Source organism: Paroedura picta, chromosome 2 (assembly GCF_049243985.1).
Source record: "Paroedura picta isolate Pp20150507F chromosome 2, Ppicta_v3.0, whole genome shotgun sequence".
Taxonomy (NCBI): domain Eukaryota; kingdom Metazoa; phylum Chordata; class Lepidosauria; order Squamata; family Gekkonidae; genus Paroedura; species Paroedura picta.
Window position 1 is genome coordinate 135,374,020 of NC_135370.1, and position 21,013 is coordinate 135,395,032.

At 43.1% G+C, this 21,013-nt stretch overlaps 2 protein-coding genes across 5 annotated transcripts in view; one reads left to right on the plus strand and one right to left on the minus strand.

The window, feature by feature from the left end:
* Positions 1-21,013, minus strand: part of CHRM5 (cholinergic receptor muscarinic 5) — an 83,766-nt gene that overhangs the window by 41,275 nt on the left and 21,478 nt on the right. The gene's annotated exons all lie outside the window — the stretch shown is intronic.
* AVEN (apoptosis and caspase activation inhibitor) overlaps positions 1-21,013 on the plus strand; it is a 159,768-nt gene that overhangs the window by 33,469 nt on the left and 105,286 nt on the right. For all 4 annotated transcript variants that reach the window (XM_077322947.1, XM_077322948.1, XM_077322949.1 and 1 more), the window contains one exon: positions 2,174-2,345. In XM_077322947.1, the coding sequence (XP_077179062.1) occupies positions 2,174-2,345 (172 nt within the window). The remainder of the gene's footprint in view (positions 1-2,173; positions 2,346-21,013) is intronic.

Here is a 21,013-nt window from a genome sequence, read left to right on the forward strand (position 1 = left end):
CTTATTAAATTTGCAGATACTAAACTGGGAGGGGTAGCAAGCACAACTGAAGACAGCAACAGAATAAAACATGATCTTGATAGGCTCAAGAAGTGGGCTAAACTGAATAAAATGAAGTTCAATAGGGACAAATGTAAAGTTCTGCATTTAGGTAAGGAAAACCAAATACACCAATATAAGATAGGGGAGACTTGTCTTGGCAGTAGTATGTGTGAAAAGGATTTAGGAGTCTTAGTAGACTATACATTGAACATGAGTCAGCAGTGTGACTCAGTGGCTAAAAAGGCAAATCGGATTTTGGGCTGTATCAAACAGAGTATTGTGTCCAGATCATGGGAGATGATAGTACCGCTTTACTTTGCTCTGGTTCATCCTCACTTGGAGTACTGTGTTCAGTTTTGGGCACCCCAATTGAAGAGGGATGTTGACAAACTAGAACGTGTCCAGAGGAGAGCAACAAATATGGCGAGGGGCTTGGAGACCAACACGTATGAAAAAAGGTTGGGGGAGCTTGGTCTGTTTAGCCTAGAGAGGAGACAACTGAGAGGGGATTTGATAACCATCTTCAAGTATTTAAAAGGGTGCCATATAGAGGATGGAGCAGAGTCGTTCTCTCTTGCCCTGGAGGGACAGACTAGAACGAATGGGATGAAATTAATTCAAAAGAAATTCCATCTAAACATCCAGAAGAAGTTCCTGACAGAGCGGTTTCTCAGTGGAACAGGCTTCCTCGTGAAGTAGTGGGTTCTCCATCTTCGGAAATTTTTAAACAAAGGCTAAATAGCCATCTGACGGAGAGGCTGATTCTGTGAAGGCAAAGGGTTGGCAGGTTACAGTAGATGAACGATTGGGATGTGAGTGTCCTGCATAGTGCAGGGGGTTGGACTAGATGACCCATGAGGTCCCTTCCAACTCTATTATTCTATGATTCTATGATTCTCTTAGCTGGGAAAATCATTCCTTGTCTTGATGTATTACTTTCAAAAATTTTAATGGGATTCATCCATCCACAATAGGTTTCTCTAGCTCCTGTTGGGGTGTGGGATCCCTCACTGCCATGGGCCCTTCCTGATGCCACTCAACTGCATGGCAGAGAGAAAATGAGGGGAGGTGTGGGAGGGACCAAGCTCCCCCAATCTTTCCTTCCTTATACGTCTTGGTCTCCAAACCCCTTACCAGCTTCATTGCCCTCCTCTGGACAGGCTCCAGTTTATCTACATCCCTCTTCAGCTGTGGTGCCCAAAACTGAACACAGTACTCCAATTGAGGCCAAACCAGAGTAGAGTAAAGTGGTACCATCATCTCCTGTGATCTGGACACGATACTCCATTTGATACAGCCCAAAATTCCATTTGCCTTTTTAGCCACCGAGTCACACTGTCGACTCATGTTCAATGTGTGGTCAACTAAGACTCCTAGATCCTTTTCTCACATACTATTGCCAAGACCAGTCTTGCCCATCCTATCTTGGTGTAAATGGTTCCTGGTGGAATATCAAGATTTTCTCCATGAAAAAGCTTGCGAAAGCCTCACAGCTAATGTTCATATGGGTAGTTTGATCCTTTAGATAAGGATGTCAGATATCAATTTTATTAAAATAATTGAATTGGGTGCGAGTTCATGGAGACAATAGAGGCTGCAAAGAGGCTGTCTTTGTGGCCTTCACTGCCATTTGATAAGCATTCATAAGCCTCTTATAAGATGTTCTTGAGGCCTTGTCTCAACTCCTGTTTCCGCTTCTGTAGCTCCTGTGTATATTGAGGAGCTGGTTTGGGCCAGGAGAAGAAAGGGTGTAGGGGAATGATTTCATCGATGGCTTCAGAGAGTCAACAGTGCCATCCTCCACCAGCTCATTGAATTGCCGGGGGACATCAGATCCCAGAGAGGATTCCAGAATCCAGTCAGATCTATAATTCTCCTTGGGTGAGCCAAAATCCTTCCAAGGATGCATCAACCTTGCAAAGATTATCACCATTTTTTGTGACACTAAGGATGTGTTGCCATGATAAAATAGGCATAGTGATATAAGTCCTAAGGAACATCATTAGTACATGTCAATGAATGCATTTTGGGTCACTGATTTGTCGCAGCTGTTTAATCCTTCAGAAAACCTAAATTGAAGGAAAATCTCATTAAAACTTCAATTAACTCATCATTTCCCTGTATGTTACAGACTACTGCTGATCTAGAATTGCAAGAAGAGGAAAAAGAAGAACAAGGGAGTTATTCAAGAAGAAAGGTGGTTTCCAACTGGCATCGTTATGAAGATACTGAGAAGGAGACACAAAGTGACAGTAGTGAATCTCAGCGTGGGACAGACTTCAGTGTTCTGCTTAGCTCTGCAGGTAAGCAATAGGAATCATAAATAACAGTTAACTTTATATAATGATATTTGGAACTTTTTATTCTCACTAGTGATAATTAAACACTGCTTGCAAGGTTACTTGTATGAATTACTTAGATGTTCATAAAATCTCACAGGTTAGTTGGATGTCTTGTGGGGGGTGTGGCATAAGGTGTTTTAAGGCAGAACAGTCTTCATGTATTTCTATGGATAGTAGCATTTGCAGCCATAATAATGTTTGGTTCATGTGCAGATGACACACTCAGTAAAACCCGCCCCGATTGGCCCTCAGTGGGGGATATGTATCCAATAGGAAGAGAGTACTCTCCCACTGAGGGACAATTGTAGGTCTTCCCCATTCATGTCCTCTTCTACCTTCATGCCACTTCTGGGCACTTTGAAGGAAGAAGAGCAAGAAGAAGGTAAGCCAGGAGGGGGGAGAAGAGGCTGGCTGCCCTGGCTTGGGCAGTCTGGCTCACCGGTTGTTCTGCCATGTTCCCAGGACTTCTGCTCGCCAGGTAGTGAGAGGAAGCCAGCTGGCTGCACTCCATCGCAAGCTTAGCACCAGCTTTGGTGGCCCAACTCCTGTGGCTGGGCCACCATGTTTCCAGGCCTTCAGCCCACTGGGGAGCAGGGGAGTCTGGCCAGCTGTGCTCTGTGCCACCATGTTGGTCTATGTGCTCTGGCTCAGCACCTGGGCCACTGCACATTGCCTGGCAGTTGTGGTGGTTTCCCATATAAGTAATAAGCAGGGCCGCCCCTACTTAGCTTCTGATCTTTGACAAGATTGAGGTTACTTGGGTCATCTAGTTAGGGGAATAGCATATATTAGGTGCATACATTTGCCTCTAGAAAAGTAGTTCAAAGAAATTTCACCCCTTATTTCCATTTTTATGTAAATGTTACAGCTTTGTCCTGGTAATCACATTTGTTTATATTCACCATAACTGAGGATGTTAAAAAAGTGCTGTCATTTTGTTTACCCAATTATTATGTTGAGGTTAATACTTTAATATATGCCTCTTCAGCAGCCCTATTTGGCTAAGAAAGCAGGGTAGAAACCAAATACTGTTGTGGGGCTGCAATGTGAGGCACAAAATATATTATATTAATAATATTAATGAAAACCATAATTAACATGTTTATATACAAATAATAAAATGGATGGTATTCACTTTAGGCAGAGACTCTCTGAAGAATTAGGAGTGATATGTAGTCTTAGTCAATGTTATCTGTTTCCTTGCATAGATTAGGATATACCTCAGTGGAGGCAGATTAGGCATTTTGAAGATCTGCACATTCTCAGATCTCAGATCAGCAGGAGACCTTTCTTAAGGAGGCATGGAGTTATGAGCTCTTCACATGTATGGTTTTCAGTAGGTCTAGAAAAATGTTCTGTCCCTTTATTATTTACTTATTTTAAACATTTTTATACTGCCTTTCCAATCTGGGCCCTCAAAAGGGCAAACAATTAAAATATTTAAAAACCAACAATAAAAACTAGTATTCTATATATTTAAAAAGCAGTAAGGAGGGTACAAAAAGAGAATACAAAATAAAAGGATCACCTACTGACAGAAGATAAAGGACAGAGATCTCCTTACCAGAGACTCTAATAGAGGCTAGTAAATAATCACCTAGTAAATAATCTCCTATGAAATGGAACGGCTACTTTTCTAAGCACTTGGCAACCTAATGTGACTTATTCAGTTGTGAGGGGACATAGCCATATATCCTTACACCATCTAGCCATCACAGTGTAATGGATTGTCTGTTGCATTCCTGACTGTTGATGCATCCTCTCTCTCTATGAATGGTATGCAACCCAACCTTATAGTTTTTAAAAAGCTTTTTGCTACTTTTGGGTCCCTTCACTAAATATCTAAAAGGTATACATGGTGGTTTAAAGTGGATTGCTTCTCCTATTTCCTTTTAATCTATAACCAGTGAAACCATACCCCTGGATTGCTGTGTATGAAATAGACCCTGGATTGTAACCTGTGAAAACCAGATCTTGAACTGATACTCGATGGTACCAGACCCCTGTATCAGTACCTATGACAACAGAGCTCATCATGGGACAAGACTAGCACTTGGGTGCTTCTTCAATCAAGACTATTTCAATCAAGATTATGGGCTCTGGATTTAGGACATTTGCTCTGGCCTAGACAGAAAGCAAAGTCAGGCCAACCTTTACAAGAGAGCATCAGTAAAGCTTGGCATAACTAGCTGACCTCTCTCATGAATTTAGAATCCCTGAATCTGTGGGTAACACATGTACATTGCCTGGACCTTCAAAGAACATCCTCCTTCCTGATCCCCCTTCCCCAATTATTCACTGTAGGGCAAACATGGGAAACAGCAGATGTCAGAAGACCTTTCTTACTTCTGAATCCCCTTCCTATCCATCCAACATAACACCAGCCTGCCAGGAGCTTTATAGCTTTATGTATTCCCCTAGATATTAGAATAGCAAACTTGGTCCAAAGTTGCTCAGATAATTTTCTTTGATCATCTTTGATCCTGGACATCCTCAATCAATCAACCTTTTGGTTATCACATAAGAAGGGCATCTGCATTTTTTTGTCCATAAGGCTACGTGACTTTTTACCATGTATCTGCCTAAGGAAAGGCTATATAAACCTTTCCTTTAAACTCCCAGCATGCTCACGCTCCCCTCTGGCAATGCCCAGCTCAGATGCCACTCATTCTTGTTGTCCTAACTCCCTAATGTACCCAGCTCCTTCATGCTATACTGCAAGTCTAGATCAGTAATTGTGTGAACCTTGCTGTCCTCTTCCATAAACTTAACCATTTCCTATCTTATTTCCCCCTGCCACATGTGTAGTGTGATTGCATAGTGTGTGTGTCTTAGGGCTTAAATAAAGCTACAAACCTTATTTTAAAAGTATTTTTGTCTGCCTTGAATTCCTAAAGGGCTTAATTACCTTGTAAGCTGTGCAAAACAGATCCTTGCTGGCTATCCCCCTTTTGTAAAGTCAAATTCACCAGTTTTTAAATCAGAGCTTTTGGGATAACAAATCTAATCACAGGCTGATAAGTGGGTACCATGAGTGAAGAATCCCCCTCCCCCATACCTTTATAGTTTTGCTAATATTTTCATTATACATGATGCACTTATACATAAGAGAATTGTAAGAAATCTAAGAAGGTTTCAGTAAAAGTTATGGTAGATATGACAGATGATATGCATATGTAAAGCCTTGAGTTACCCTGAACTATCTGGCACATCGTCTCCCCACAATAGTCAACTTGTGAGGGATGTGAGGCTGTGAAAGGTCTGAGAGAACTGGGAATGGGCCGCAGTGACCCAGCAGGCCTTGATATCTCAAAACATTTTCCAATCATCTTCCCTTTCTCTCCCCATAGCAGACTCCCCATGAGGGAGGTGGAGTAGAGAGCCTCACATGGAAGCTGGCAACCCTAGGAGGAAGAATCTCTGTGCACAGCAGTCTTGGCCTTAGTAAGGTTTTTTATACTGTTTTTTTATTTGCCAAGGCCAAGGTTGAAAACGTCATTCCAGTTCCCATGTCTCTCCAGCCATTTACTTGTTCACTATGTACAGTTTCAGGCTGTAAATATTTATTTAGATCTTCCTGCACTTTCCAGACTCACAGGACTGATGCTGGCCTGTCTGTCTGTGCCCCAGAATACAAACAGTTGCTGGTAAGGCCATAGCCCATAGCCCAGGAGGGACATACGTGCACCACTCCCTCCGAACTGCAGGCAAAAATGGCTCCTTTGAAGATTGGACTCTGAGGCATTGTACAATTTGGAAGTCCCACTTCCAAACCTCCAGGAATATTTCCAACCCAGGGGTAGACAGCCTCCAGGTGGGGCCTGGAGAGCTCCTGGAATTACAGCTCACCTGCAGAGTATAAAGATCAGCTCCCCAGGCAGATAGGGCTATTTTGGACAGGGTTGTGGTAGAGAAGAAACATTTAAGGCCTCCCACACAGGTTGTTGTTGAATTGAAAGGCTTGAGGCCTACTGCACAGGGTTGTTGTGCAGATGATACAGAAGACAAAAGAACCTCTGCAACAGCATCCAGTTTGATCTGAAGAATAATGCTGTGCAGTGGCCTCAAATCTGCAGAGGGTTGCAAAGAAGAAAGACACATGGCTTGGCTGTGTCTAACCCCTGGCCAGAGCAGTATTTTAAGTGAGAAGGGGCTTTTCTGTGGCCTCACTGTTAGCCAACTGTTTGGCAGAAGGGGAAAGTTCCCCCCCTCCAAAGGAATACCCTCAGGCTCCCCTGCGTTGCTCTTGGAAATGTCTCCTTCCCCTCAGTCAGGGGCTGCCAGACACTACTTTGTAGCAGGCCTGAAGAGAGGGGGGAGGGAGTGCACTCACTTGCCTCCTGCCAGCTCTGTCAGGGTTCTGAGGCAATTTACAGTTGGACATGACAGTTAGGACAGCCTTGGGGCGAAAAGGGCTGGCGCAGCCTCTGTTCTCATCCCCCTTGGCAGCCCTAGTGACCTCCTTTCCCTGCGGTGGTCAGTGGCAGACTGGCTGCGATGTCTCCAGATTGACCCTGGGTGGGCGGGCCCTGTCAGAACTTTGGCCCTGTCAGAACTTTGGCTTTGCGCCACCCGGCTGACTGGAACTCTGATCTGTCCTGGTGAGAGCCTAATTGGAAGACGCTTTACTTCGCGCCTTCCAATTGGCCCCTCCGCTTGTCAGCACAAGGCAAAGGGACCAATCCGGGAGTTTTGATCCCGGACTTGGCCCGCCCTAACCCCCCTTACTGTTTTATTAAGAGGGACAGATTATAAATAATCTTGAGTGCTTTCTTGGTTGGAAAGGCAGTTGACAAATCTTAAGCATATGAACTTAGGCAGATTGTGAGTGGGTGGGCAGGAAGGGATGTGCCAGTGTTTGTCTCTTGTGGCCCTTCCTTGCATACCCAGGGAATTGCTGATCGCTATTGTGGGATGGTAGGTGTATTTCCTCCAGGCCAGACAGGATTCTGGAGAATTTGGTGTGTGGGGGGGATCATTTGGGCATGAAATTGGGGTCACTGTGGGTAGGCAAGTAGTTGTGAGTTCCTGCATTGTGCAGGGGGTTGGACTAGATGACCCTGGAGGTCCCTTCCAACTCGATGATTCTATAATTCAAAGAGAACCCTGGTTTAGGAAATGTGTGTCTTTTTTGTATCAGTATAAAAACCAAAAACAATGGGCCCACAGTTGAGATTGTTGGGAGTTTAATAACTAATAAATGCACTCTAGATAAACTACAACAGAAACATGGGTGAGGCTATATTGACTTTTTCTAGGTTATAAACAGGTGACTGATAGTCCAAATATTCTATATTGCGTTCAAATGCTTTCTTTTTATGCACTGCAGCTGCTTTCAGCCTGTAAAAAAAGGTAAAGGTATCCCCTGTGCAAGCACTGGGTCATGTCTGACCATTGGGGTGATGCCCTCTAGCGCAGTGGTCCACAACCTTCTTGTGGTCGAGGACCGCCTCCAGGGGTGGGGGAGAGCCAGTGGCTCAGGTAGCGCACATGCGTGGCAGCTGCGCTTAAATGCACATGCGCATTTAAGTTGCCACGCATGCGTGCTTTCACCAGCAGGGGGCGCAAATGCACATACGTGGCAGGTCCGCGCATGCGCGTTTGTGTTGCTGCCGTGCCGACAGCCACGCCTGCCTCTTCCCCCCCTCTCTCAGCGAGCAGCTAGCCGGTCCGCGAGCGAGACGGCTGCTTCGCTCGCGGCCTGGCAAGCTTCTCGCTGCGGGTGGGAGGCAGGCGCGGCCACCGGCGGCCCGGTACTGTGGCCTTCGCGGCCCGGTAGCAGGCCATGGGCCGGGGGTTGAGGACCCCCGCTCTAGCGTTTTCATGGTAGACTCAATACGGGGTGATTTGCCAGTGCCTTCCCCAGTCATTACCGTTTACCCCCCAGCAAGCTGGGTACTTGTTTTACTGACCTCAGAAGGATGGAAGGCTGAGTCAACCTTGAGCCGGCTGCTGGGATTGAACCCCCAGCCTCATAGGCAGAGCTTTCAGACTGCATGTCTGCTGCCTTACCACTCTGCGCCACAAGAGGCTCTCCTTCAGCCTGTAAAGGCCTCTTTAAATTGCTTTTCCTTCCCACAAACAAGGGAAAGTTCTTCCCTGTTCGCCTGTACACTCTGCTATCAAATGTCAGTTATCTTTGCTTACATGAGGGAGTTAGTAGTTAAAGTGGAGGGGAAGGTTCCGCCTAAGCTTCTGCTGCTGGGGTAGAGTTAAACAGATTTTTTCAACTGCATATTTGTTACTACAGGGACTAGTGAGTTAGTTCACCCATGTTGATGGCTGCCCCTGTCAGAATTAATGGTCAGTCATGTTCGTTGGTGATTCAGAGAAGCTATTCCTAGGTTGTAATCTCCCTGTATTGCACACTGTGATGATATAATAAGCATATGGGGAAGGTTTTCTTTGCTTGTAAATAGGCAATCTCATCTTCCTTCCCTAGATGAGCAAATGTGTCCTTTGAGGACCAGGCAGTAAACAGCAGTGCTAAAAATGGTGTGTTTTTCTCCTGATCACACTTTATTCTATTGTAAGCAAATTGCCAGAGTCTACCTGTGGGGAAGTTTTCATATTTTGGCATGTATGTCTGTAACAGACAATGTGGATGTCTTATTATTGAATAGGTTGTTGGGGATTTCTGCTTAGATGCAAATCTTGACACACTTTGTGACTGCGTTTGTATGTGAGAAGTAGAATATCATTTATTTCCTATCTAATTTTGCAGCTACAACAGAATCTTTTCTGGAGATGTAATTTCACTTAATGAAAATATGAAATGTCAACATTTACTGCTTAATTAAATGAGGCGATGATATTAGAATTCCCTCTAGATTTACAGAGGTGCTAATATTTATTAAAATCTCTGCTTAAATAATTACATTTGAGTACATGTAGTTTTTCCATTCAGGAAATTGAATCAGAAGAGACACTGTTTCTGATTGTTTGTAGTAGGTGTGAGTTAATCTTTTATACTATGTGTTTGTGCATGTGTTGCATACTTTAATATGAGAAAGATGACCTAGTGTGCCTCATCAAGGTCTATCTGAAGTGGGTGGGGGAGGAGTGTCACAAATGTGCCTGCTGGGTTCTGTGTACAAGAGCAGGAACAACCTGATCGTCAGGAAGATGTTTTGCTGCTATACATAATGATACCAACACCTTAAGTACATACTGTGTTAATCACTGATTTTTTAGTGTTTATTCTAGGTATTGCAGAATTACTGAATAGGAAATCTGTAGATGTGCTACCCAATCTGCTGTCTAACCATGCAGAGACCTACCTTAACTGCCTGAACTGGTCTCAAGCCCAAATTAGATGTTACAGTATCCATGGATTTGATCTGTGGACACCAATACCATTTTAGAGCTGAACTTTGCAATTTGAATGCCATAAGGTAGTGATCTTGTCCCCTTTGCCCAGCTCTTTTTCAGCTTCTGAAACAGATGGGGGGGGGGCTGATTTGGCACTTGAAAAGGTATGTGTGTGGGGAATAAAACTGACTGTTTCCTCCACTCTGCAGGTCTGATTAGGACTGTCTCTTGTGGGTTTTTTTAAAACCTGAATTGAGCTTTAAAATGATATCAGCACCCATGGGTCCAACCTATAGAAACTATAACATCTAACGGCCTCCAACATTATAATGTCCTAGTATAATGGTACTGGAAACTTCAACACTAATGTAAAGACTATGCTATTAGGGGTGGTTCAGAACTTCAGGGCTGCATGACCATCATTTAGCTTTGGACCTGGCACATGTAGCAAGACACATGCTGGGTAGGAGTGGTGGTCTAGATGTGAGTGATCTTAGTGTGGAGGAGTTATTTGTGATTCTGTTGTCATGGACAGATCATTCCCTGGTAGTTTTGACTTTAAAGCCTCATATATCTTTTGCAAGCTGGGAAGGGATCAATTGCAAGGATGGTTCCAAGAGTATTCTTCAACTGGAATGACTGGCAGCCATATCAAGGAACTGATAACTTTTGAAAATGGGATATCGTATGGAAAACAGGTAGTATTACTCCTAAGCATACCTGGTTTGTTTTAGTTCTCCATCCCCACTTTACAACCTTTTTTGTGTTATTATAAACCTATTTAATTATCATTCTGCAATAAGAGACAATAACATTCAAATAATAACTCCTGCAATTATAATCTCATATTTGAGTTGTAAGGCAGATAAGGCACTGAAAAAACCCACAATCATGCAATTAATAAAATTACATGTTTATCATCCATAAATGAATGATTAAGTATGCACAAGAGAACACTGCCGAATTTTGATAGTACTAACATTAGATACCCAATGGTCATAGTACTAGTCAGGATAACGCAACAAGAATATGCCAATAAAATGATAGTTTAAATTCATAATAAATGTTACTATGCCAAGCAGATGAATACAGTGGTATGTTGATCCTGGTTGTAACCAGCTCCCACTATACATATTTGGGTAGTGGTGTAAAGTCCTGTCAAGTTGCAGCCAACTTATGGCAGCCCTGTAGGATTTTCAAGGAAAGAGACTTTCAGAGGTCGTTTGGTGTTGCCTGCCTCTGCATAGCAACCCAGGCCTTTCTTGTTGGTTTACCATCTAATTATTAAACAGGGTGGTATTGCTGAGCTTCAGAGACCTCATCTGTCTAGCTTGAGCCATCCTGGTCAAGACATACACATAGGGAGCTTTGTATTACTGTGCTTCACATGTATGTTATTGCTAGAAACAGGCATATTGAAATGCTACACATGCAAGTTTTATTGCAGAGCCAAACTAAGACCCATTATGCACGGGGGTTTTAGCGCACATTCGGGGTAGAATGGTGGCAACTAAAATCACGATAATGCACGGTGCCGGCTGCAACCGGCCGCAGCTTCAGTGCATGCCGCTGAAAAAGCTGCGTTCGCGAAATGCAGAAGAAAGCGCAGCTTCTGGGTGACCGGGGCGCAACCAGAAGTGGCGCCGGGATCGCCGCGTGCATAATCGGTTACTCTGGGTTTTGCCGCCGTCGCACCCCGCCCCGTGCATAACCAGTGTGCATCGCATCTTCCCCCTCCGCGTTTTCCATGTGACCCGAAATCGCCGTTTCGGCGGCTGTGCATAATGGGCCATAATCTTGCTCCTTCAGAAATTAGCAAAAACATTATTACGTTAACTATTATAAGCTATATTTGTATCAAGACACTAATACTTTTCTCAGACTATTGCTGTTTCCAGCCTCAGGAGAGGGTGGTATAGAAATGTAAGAAATAAATGAATAAACTATTTCCCATTGCAGAGGCATTTACAGCAGGAATGGAGAGTCCTCATAGGGGGATTCTCTGTTCTATATTCTATTTCCTCAGTGCCGCTACCCTTTACCACTATTTTTTTGACATTTGATTTTTAATCAGTAGTAGCTTTATTACTATAGTGTAATGATTCCCTATAGATATAGCTACTTCAATTTTTAAAGGTCATCAGAAAGATCTCTGGTGATGAGGAGGAGGGATAGGCACAAGGGGTAAATGGCACCAATGTGATTGGGATGGTGCACAAATCCTATCCATGTCACGGACTGATCTACTTTCTGGAAAGATTTTACCAAGGCTGGTTAGGGAAAGAATAGACCAAAGCAAGGGAAACCTTAGAAGTAAAGAAATGGAGGACGAAGGAAAGATGACGTTGTGTGGAAGCTCAAAAGAAGAAAAAAAGGGGGGGAGAACTCTGTGATTTTAAATCTATGCTAAAACAACTCAAGAAAAAGAAGCAAAATATTTAAATTATTCAAAAGGAAATAGAAATGACTGAAGAAACAAATATCTAGAACATATCCTGCCTTTCCATGTATAATGTGTTTAAAATGACTTGCAAGGTTAAAACATAAAAACAGAATATTCATAAAATCTTTAAGCCCACAGAATGAAACAAAATAATACCTTGATACGACACATACTTTACATCTGTAGGATACAGACAAGTCTGTTTGTACTTGAGACCTTATCCATACATTGACAGCTAAGAACATAATCATTTTTCAGTGTTAGGACAAAATGCACATTGACCTGTTTAGACTCTTTTACTGAAAGTGCATCTTTCTGCTTCTTTTTCCATATGTTGGGGTTGGTAGGTTATCTTGTTACAGTGTTAGAATTAGACCAGGCTGACTGAATTTGGAGTTTATTCTTGTGTTCCGCTATATATACTTTTACGAAGTGCACAGAGTGCTGCTTTGTTTTTTAACAGCATGTTGAAGCTCTGCGCAGTCTTTGCAAGCTGTTTCTATTGAACTGCTAGAAATATTACATTTTATTGGCTTAGGTAAGTTTTAATGAGTCAAGTTGATCAAACAAAGCAATGAATGAATTTCTGAATTTTATTTTCTGATTCACTATTTAGAGTAGATTCACTATTTTGTCATACCATGGACGAGAATGCTGGAAAGGGAAGGGAGCATGTGAAGAGTGGGTGCTACTCAAACAAGAGCTATTGCAGGCTCAATCAATGACTATCCCAGAAAGACGAAAACACTGCAGGAGCTCTAAGAAGCCTATTTGGATGAACAGAGAACTTCAAGAGGAACTAAGAAAGAAAAGGAAAATGTTCAGGAAATGGAGGGAAGGACAGAGCTCTAAAGAAGAGTACCTACAGCTTACTAGGCACTGTAGATCAATCATCAGAAAGGCCAAAGCTGAGAGTGAGCTAAGATTGGCCAGGGAAGCCCACTGTAACAAGAAAAGATTTTTCAGTTATGTGAGGAGCAAACGTAAAGTAAAGGAGGCAATAGGCCCACTGTTGGGTGCGGATGGACAAACTCTAACGGAAGATGCAGAGAAAGCAGAAAGGCTTAGTGCCTATTTTACATCTGTTTTTTCCTACAGGTCAAAGTATTTAGGCACATCTAGAGATGGCAGTAGCCAAAGGATAGTGTCTGGGTGGCAGGTTAACATGGATAGAGAGGTTGTCGAGACGTATTTAGCTGCACTGGATGAGTTCAAATCCCCTGGTCCGGATGAAATGCACCCGAGAGTACTCAAAGAACTTTCCAGAGAACTTGCACAGCCCTTGTCCATCATCTTCGGAACCTCTTTAAGGACTGGAGATGTCCCGGAGGACTGGAAGAGAGCAAACATTATTCCGATCTTCAAAAAAGGGAGGAAGGATGACCCGGGAAACTACAGACCAGTGAGTCTGACCTCTGTTGTGGGGAAGATAATGGAGCAGATATTAAAGGGAGCGATCTGCAAACATCTGGAGGACAATTTGGTGATCCAAGGAAGTCAGCATGGATTTGTCTCCAACAGGTCCTGCCAGAGCAAACTGGTTTCCTTTTTTGACCAAGTAACAGGTTTGCTGGATCGTGGAAATTCGGTTGATGTCGTTCACTTGGATTTTAGTAAAGCTTTTGACAAGGTTCCCCATGATGTTCTGATGGATAAATTGAAGGACTGCAATCTGGATTTTCAGATAGTTAGGTGGATAGGGAATTGGTTAGAGAACCGCATTCAAAGAGTTGTTGTCAATGGTGTTTCATCAGACTGGAGGGAGGTGAGTAGCGGGGTACCTCAGGGCTCAGTGCTCGGCCCGGTACTTTTTAACATATTTATTAATGATCTAGATGAGGGGGTGGAGGGACTACTCATCAAGTTTGCAGATGACACCAAATTGGGAGGACTGGCAAATACTCTGGAAGATAGAGACAGAGTTCAACGAGATCTGAACACAATGGGAAAATGGGCAAATGAGAACAAGATGCAATTTAATAAAGATAAGTGTAAAGTTCTGCATCTGGGTCAGAAAAATGAAAAGCATGCCTACTGGATGGGGGATACGCTTCTAGGTAACACTGTGTGTGAATGAGACCTTGGGGTACTTGTGGATTGTAAACTAAACAGGCAGTGTGATGCAGCGGTAAAAAAGGCGAATGCCATTTTGGGCTGTATCAACAGGGGCATCACATCAAAATCACAAGATGTCATAGTCCCATTGTATACGGCACTGGTCAGACCACACCTGGAGGACTGTGTGCAGTTCTGGAGGCCTCACTTCAAGAAGGACGTAGATAAAATTGGGGCCAAGGGACCAAGCCCTATGAAGATAGGTTGATGGACTTGGGAATGTTCAGCCTGGAGAAAAGGAGGTTGAGAGGGGACATGATAGCCCTCTTTAAGTATTTGAAAGGTTGTCACTTGGAGGAGGGCAGGATGCTGTTTCTGTTGGCTGCAGAGGAGAGGACATGCAGTAATGGGTTTAAACTACAAGTACAACGATATAGGCTAGATATCAGGAAAAAAATTTTCACAGTCAGAGTAGTTCAGTAGTGGAATAGGCTGCCTAAGGAGGTGGTGAACTCCCCCTCACTGGCAGTCTTCAAGCAAAGGTTGGACACATACGTTTCTTGGATGCTTTAGGATGCTTAGGGCTGATCCTGCGTTAAGCAGGGGGTTGGACTAGATGGCCTGTATGGCCCCTTCCAACTCTATGATTCTAGAGATCTAGATTTTTTCATTTAAAATATTTTTTCACATTTTAAAGCAATCTGAAGCCTTTCTTTTTCTGAAATAGTGCTGGCGCAGATGAGGTGAACTTTAGGTCTCTTGTGGAGCCTTCTGGGAGTAAATCTTGGACTAGTAAAATCTCTATTCAGGCAGAAGAAACAAAAGAAGTGGAAATAATGGAATAACTTGACTGGGTCTGAAGATTTTCACTGTTTGAAGAGTTGCTCTCAGTTACTTATTGATCTGTCTGATTTAAGTGTCCAAAAATAGATTTTTCTTCTCAGTCTACATCCTATTTAAGCCTGCACAGGCCAGCAGTAATCAGTGTAACTCAGCTGATTTTACTGCCTTTTAACTTGATCTGTGAATCAAAGTTTTCTCTAGCTGTGTTTGACTATTGTATTATAACTCTTTGTTGTTTCTGTATCTTTCCTTGGATGCCATGGGAGGTTGTCATGGGAAGAGTCTTCAAACAAAGGTTGGATACACTTCTTGGATGCTTTAGGATGCTCTGCGCTGATCCTGCGTTGAGTAGGGGGTTGGACTAGATGGCCTATGTGGCCCCTTCCAACTCTATGATTCTATCATTCTAAGAGTATGTTTAGGACAGCTCACTCGCCAGAATGAAGATCTGGGGTGTGGTTCTTTACAATTTTTGATATTATGGGGATTGCTGCCTTGAGGATCAATGACTTTATGTTGACACACTGCGAGGAAATGGACTTGAAAATACAAGATAATATATCAATTCATAACCACAGCCACTTAACTGATCTCCAAGAATCATTACCACAGAATCATTGCCAACTGTATACTCTACTGCTGATCTACCCCCACCCAAAGTTTGCACATCCTCAATATGCATTTTAATTGGCATACTTAATTAAACACATGCTAAAGATCAAGTAATAAGAATAATACTCTTCATAGGGTTTAATGTACAACTAAATAGTCCTACTCTCCAGGATGAATAGACCTCAATTTTTTGTGATCAAAGTGTTACTGAATATACACACACACACCACCACGACCTCCACCAGAGGCACTTTTATTTAGGTTTTTCAGTAAGCTAAATTCTGTCCCATCTCTACAGTTTCCTGAGAAAATTATAGACTTGGAATATATGTGAATTAATAAAAGGGAAGATGAATTATTCAAGTATGTGATGCACTACAAATATGGGATTAGGAATTCTGTTATGCTCAAGTTTTGGCATCTTTTACATTGAAAGTGTTGATATTGGGAGTCAATGCCAAAATACTATTTATCTTGAGTTTATTATTATTATTATTATTTAATTTATATGCGGCCCTCCTATACAGCTCAGGGCAGTGTGCAATATAAATTTGCAACAATAAATCATGGGTATTAAAACTTAAATACAGTAAACAATCATAAATATTAAAATTACAACATTTCAGCAGTTTTTCAATGTACCTGTCAGAGAACGTTTGATGACTTCAGATGGCTTCAGATGGCTCTCTTTACCCAAAGTGGACAAGCTGCTGGGGTCAGTCAGGGCTACCACTTGCCCCCTGGATTCCTGTGCATCTTGGCTCCTTGAAGGAGGTGGCCATTGGATAGGAGGCCAGCTCAGGGATATTATCAACCTATCCCTGTCTACCGGGGAGTTCCCTGAGCTGCTAAAGGGGGTGGTGGTTTGCCTTCTCCTTAAGAAACAATCGCTGGACCCACAGGACCCGGCCACCTACTGCCCGGTTTTGTATTTGGTGTTCCTGGATAAGATAATTGAACAGGATGAAACTTGAGCTCTTGGATGAAACTTGAGCTCTTGACCCATATCAGTCTGGCTTCCGTACTGGCCATGGGGTGGAGGCAGTTCTGGTCGCCCTGATGGATGACCTCCATTGCCAGCTGGATTGGGGTGGGTTGGCCATACTTGTTCTGTTAGATACCTTGGCCGCTTTTGATATGACTAACGATGAACTGATGGCCCGCCGCCTTGCTGGGATGGGGAAACAGGGCACAGACCTTGGTTGGTTATGCTCCTTTCTCCATAACTGGACCCAGAGGGTTGCTGTGGTGGAGGAGTTGTACTCTTACCGACTCCCTTGTTGGGTTCCTCAGGGTGCAGTTCTCTCCCCCACACTTTTCAACATCTTTATGTGCCCGCTGGCCCAGCTGGTGTGGAGCTTTTGGCTGGGCTGTAATCAATATGCTGATGACACCCAGATCTATCTCCTCATGGATGGCTTCTCAGAACCATTTACCAGATGTTTGGAAGCAGTGGCTAAATGAGCAGTGGCTAACAGTCATCTGAAACTCAACCCCTCCAAGATGGAGGTCCTGTGGTTGAGAAGTGGGGGGGGGGGTAGGCCAGGAAGCACGTTTACCCATCCTAGCAGGCATACCCCAGGCCAGAAATCTGGGAGTGATCATTGATGCCTCACTAACAATGGAGGCACAGGTAAAAAGGGTAGGTTGTCAGGCATTCTTCCATCTTAGCCAGGCCGGCTACTAGCGCCCTACCTGTCCCCTGAACACCTGGCCATGGTGATCCATATGAGGGTCACCTCTAGAATAGATTTCTGTAACTCACTCTGTAACTCAGTCATGAGCCTCTTGTGGCGCAGAGTGGTAAGGCAGCAGACATGCAGTCTGAAAGCTTTGCCCATGAGGCTGGAAGTTCAATCCCAGCAGCCGGCCTAAGGTTGACTCAGCCTTCCATCCTTCCAAGGTCGGTAAAATGAGTACCCAGCTTGCTGTGGGATAAACGGTAATGACTGGGGAAGGCACTGGCAAACCACCCCATATTGAGTCTGCCATGAAAACGCTGGAGGGTGTCACCCCAAGGGTCAGACATGACTCGGTGCTTGCACAGCGGATACCTTTACCTTTACCTTTACCGCACTTTACACGGGCCAGCCCTTGTCCTTGTTCTGGAAATTGCAGCTGGTACAAAATGTGGTAGCTAGGGTCCTCACATGAACACCTTGGAGGGCCCATATCCAGCCTGTGCTGAGGCAGCTGCATTGGTTTCTGGTTCTTGCCTGGATCTGGTTCAAGATTTTAGTTTTGACCTTTAAGGCCCTTTGTGGTCTAGGACTCACATACCTGAGGGACCACCTTTTGCCCTATGGCCTCCGCAGAGCCTCTGTGGGTACCAACTTGTTGGTCATTTCCGGCCCTAGAGAAGCATGCCTGGCCTCAACCAGGGCCAGGGCATTCTCTGTCCTAGCCTCTACTGGGTGGAATGATCTCGCTGAAGAACTGCGGGCCCTGCAGAAGCTTTCAGTGTTCCACAGTGCCTGCAAAATGGAGCTCTTCCGCCAGGTTCATGGTTGAGGCCGGGGCAGTGAGGAAGATCTGATTGGGGCTCCCCCGATCCTAGGCAGCATTTAGGCTATGTGTTATCTATGGCCCCCTTTTTCCACTCCCTTCTTTAGATGTTTACTGGGGAGATGGGAGATTGAGTATACCGCCATATTGTTATGGGGTTTTCTGGTATGATTTTTATGTTGTATTGTTTTAAGGGGATTTTATTGAGGTTTTGGCATAGACAATTTGTGACCCACCACAAGCCGATCTTGGGAGTGGTGGGAAATAAATGTTAATAATAATAACAATAACAACAACAATAATAATATGGATATTTAAATCCAGAGACTGTAGTCATGAACATACAAGAAAGAAGTTTCTACAAATCTAAAGAAAGCCTGAGGCTATGTGCAGTAATACATAAGTGTGTGTGTAACACGTGAGTGCGTATGTGAGAGTATGTGTTTAATGCCTGTATATTTAAGAAGTAAATAGTCCTCTTAAGTAATTTAGGTGGCAATATCATACTTTTCCTTAAAATTATTATTTTATACCCCACCTTCTTGTCCTTATAATGGCCTCCAAGGTGGCTAACAAGTTAAAAACATGCGTAATAAAAACCCATCTTAAACACTACTGAAATTTCCAAAATACATCATTCAAGCTATCAAAGCCTGAGCCTAAAATGCACATACAAAAACATAAAAACAATTAAAATATTGAACAAGAAGCAAAAGGGAACTCCAAATGAAACAAAAAATCTTTACCTAGTGTTGGAAAATAGCAATAGGAAGGAACAGATGAGAGGGTTCCAGAGTTTTGGCGTTATCACTGAGAAGGCCCTCTCCATGGTTACCTCCTGCCTAATCTCAGAAGGGGTGTGTGTATGGGGGGTCACCTGAAGCAGGGCCTTAGGAGATAATTACAGTGGGCTGAGTAGTTCATAGTTTTAGAAGTCAATTAAAGCTCACGAAGCAGAAAACGCAGATGGAGCTTCTAATCGCCTGCTGTAGTCTCAAGATCAGAAGAAAGAGCTCATGGTAAAAGGGAAGCAACAAATTCTTTATTGTCTCACATACTATTGAATCATAGCTGGAAGGGCAATTTTTAGTGAATGTACATGAGATTATTACTAGAAAAACATTCTGTAAACGAACAGGTTTGGCAGTACTGACTGGGTCCTTCAAAAGTGGTAGTATTCTGAACTCTGCCTACCTGACTACTCTTGTTATATCTATCTAAGAGTACTTCTAACTCACGATGGATTTTCAAGATCACTATCATCCATAAGGTTAAAGTATCCTTTAAAAGATCCCAACTAGCAACTATGAACATGGTAAGAGTACTTCATATATGTGTGTGTGTGTCTAGGTGGCAAATGCTGGATTAAAAACACAAATTCACTTACCAGTTAATCTTTTTTTTCCTTTAAGCACGATATTAAATGCAATGACGGATTAAAAGTTGATTTTTAAAAATCTTATTCAAACGTGATAGTTATCCATTATCATCTTTACTTGTGTCATATTGTAAATAACTTTTAACACCCTCTTCCCCTTAACAGCGATGATTATGTTGGGGCGCTTTAAAAAGGTAAAAAATAACATTATTATTGGGGGGGGGGGAATAGGGAATCCTACTCTTTAAATTGCTCCTGAATTCCCTGCAGTGCACAAAACCTTAGTGGCTGAAGTGGCTGTTTTATTTACGGATTATTTAAGAATGTAAAAGATGAAGACACAGGCACAACCCTAGAATACACATAGCCCCCTTTTCTCTCTGTCTTTAAACAATATTTGTTGGTTTGTTCAAAGAAAATAAATAATTACAAGTGGGTAAAACATTCTGAACTTTAAAATGCCACTCAACATTAACAATGTAAAGGCCTGGGATTCCCCCCCCCCCCCAATAATCTGGAAATAAAGGAAAGGAAGACTTTCCTCTTCCCAATTTTTCCATTGAAGAGTACTGAAAAACACACCTATTAAATATTTTCTCTTTTAGAATGAGTAAAATGCTCTTAACAGCAGGGTTGGTATTCTATAGATTTACACTGCTCTTAAATCCAAGCTGCTTACCTATTGAGCCAGGGCCTGCTGAATATTTTCTCAGTACTGGGACTAATGGGCATCATATTATAGAGATTTGAGTTGGGGGAGGGTCTCAGTGTTAAAGGATTGCTCCTATGCCCCATAACTGTTGACCTCTGGGGTTCCATAGAGTTCCCCTATACCTTTACATATCTCTATGACATCATTAGGAGAGATCATTAGGTGATATGGGTTGCGATGTTACCAATAAGCAGATGATACCAGCTCTGCCTTTCTTTACCAGTAATCCATGATTTAGTTAAATCTAGACTGGACTATTGCAATGTGCTCTAACTGGAGCTACCCTTGGAAAGTGTTTGAAAACTATTCCTAGTGCAGAATGCAGCAGCTAGACTGCTAGATGGGACCAGTTGCATGTGATTCCATGCAGTAGCTACCAATCTGCTCCTGAACCCAATTCAAGGCATTGGTTTTGTCCTTTAAAGCCCTACGTGGCTTGGGACCAGTGGATTTAAGGATTGTCTGTTCCCATACACTCCTGCCTGAGAAATAAGGAAATAAGATATGGGGGGGGGGGAGATGCCCTCCTGATTGGTCTACCAATTAATGATGCTAATTTGGCGTGTACATAAGAGAGCCTTTTCAGTGACATCCCCACAATCCCCAGGAGGTGCGCCTGGCCCCTTCATTGTCAATCTTCAGGAGGCAGTTGAAGATTGTTTTATGTGGGACTGCATTTTGATCGATTTAGCTTATTTGTTGCTGGCAGTCCTAGTTGGACTTTTAAAACGGTGATTTCAGTTGGTTTTTTAACTGTTGTTTTTATTGTG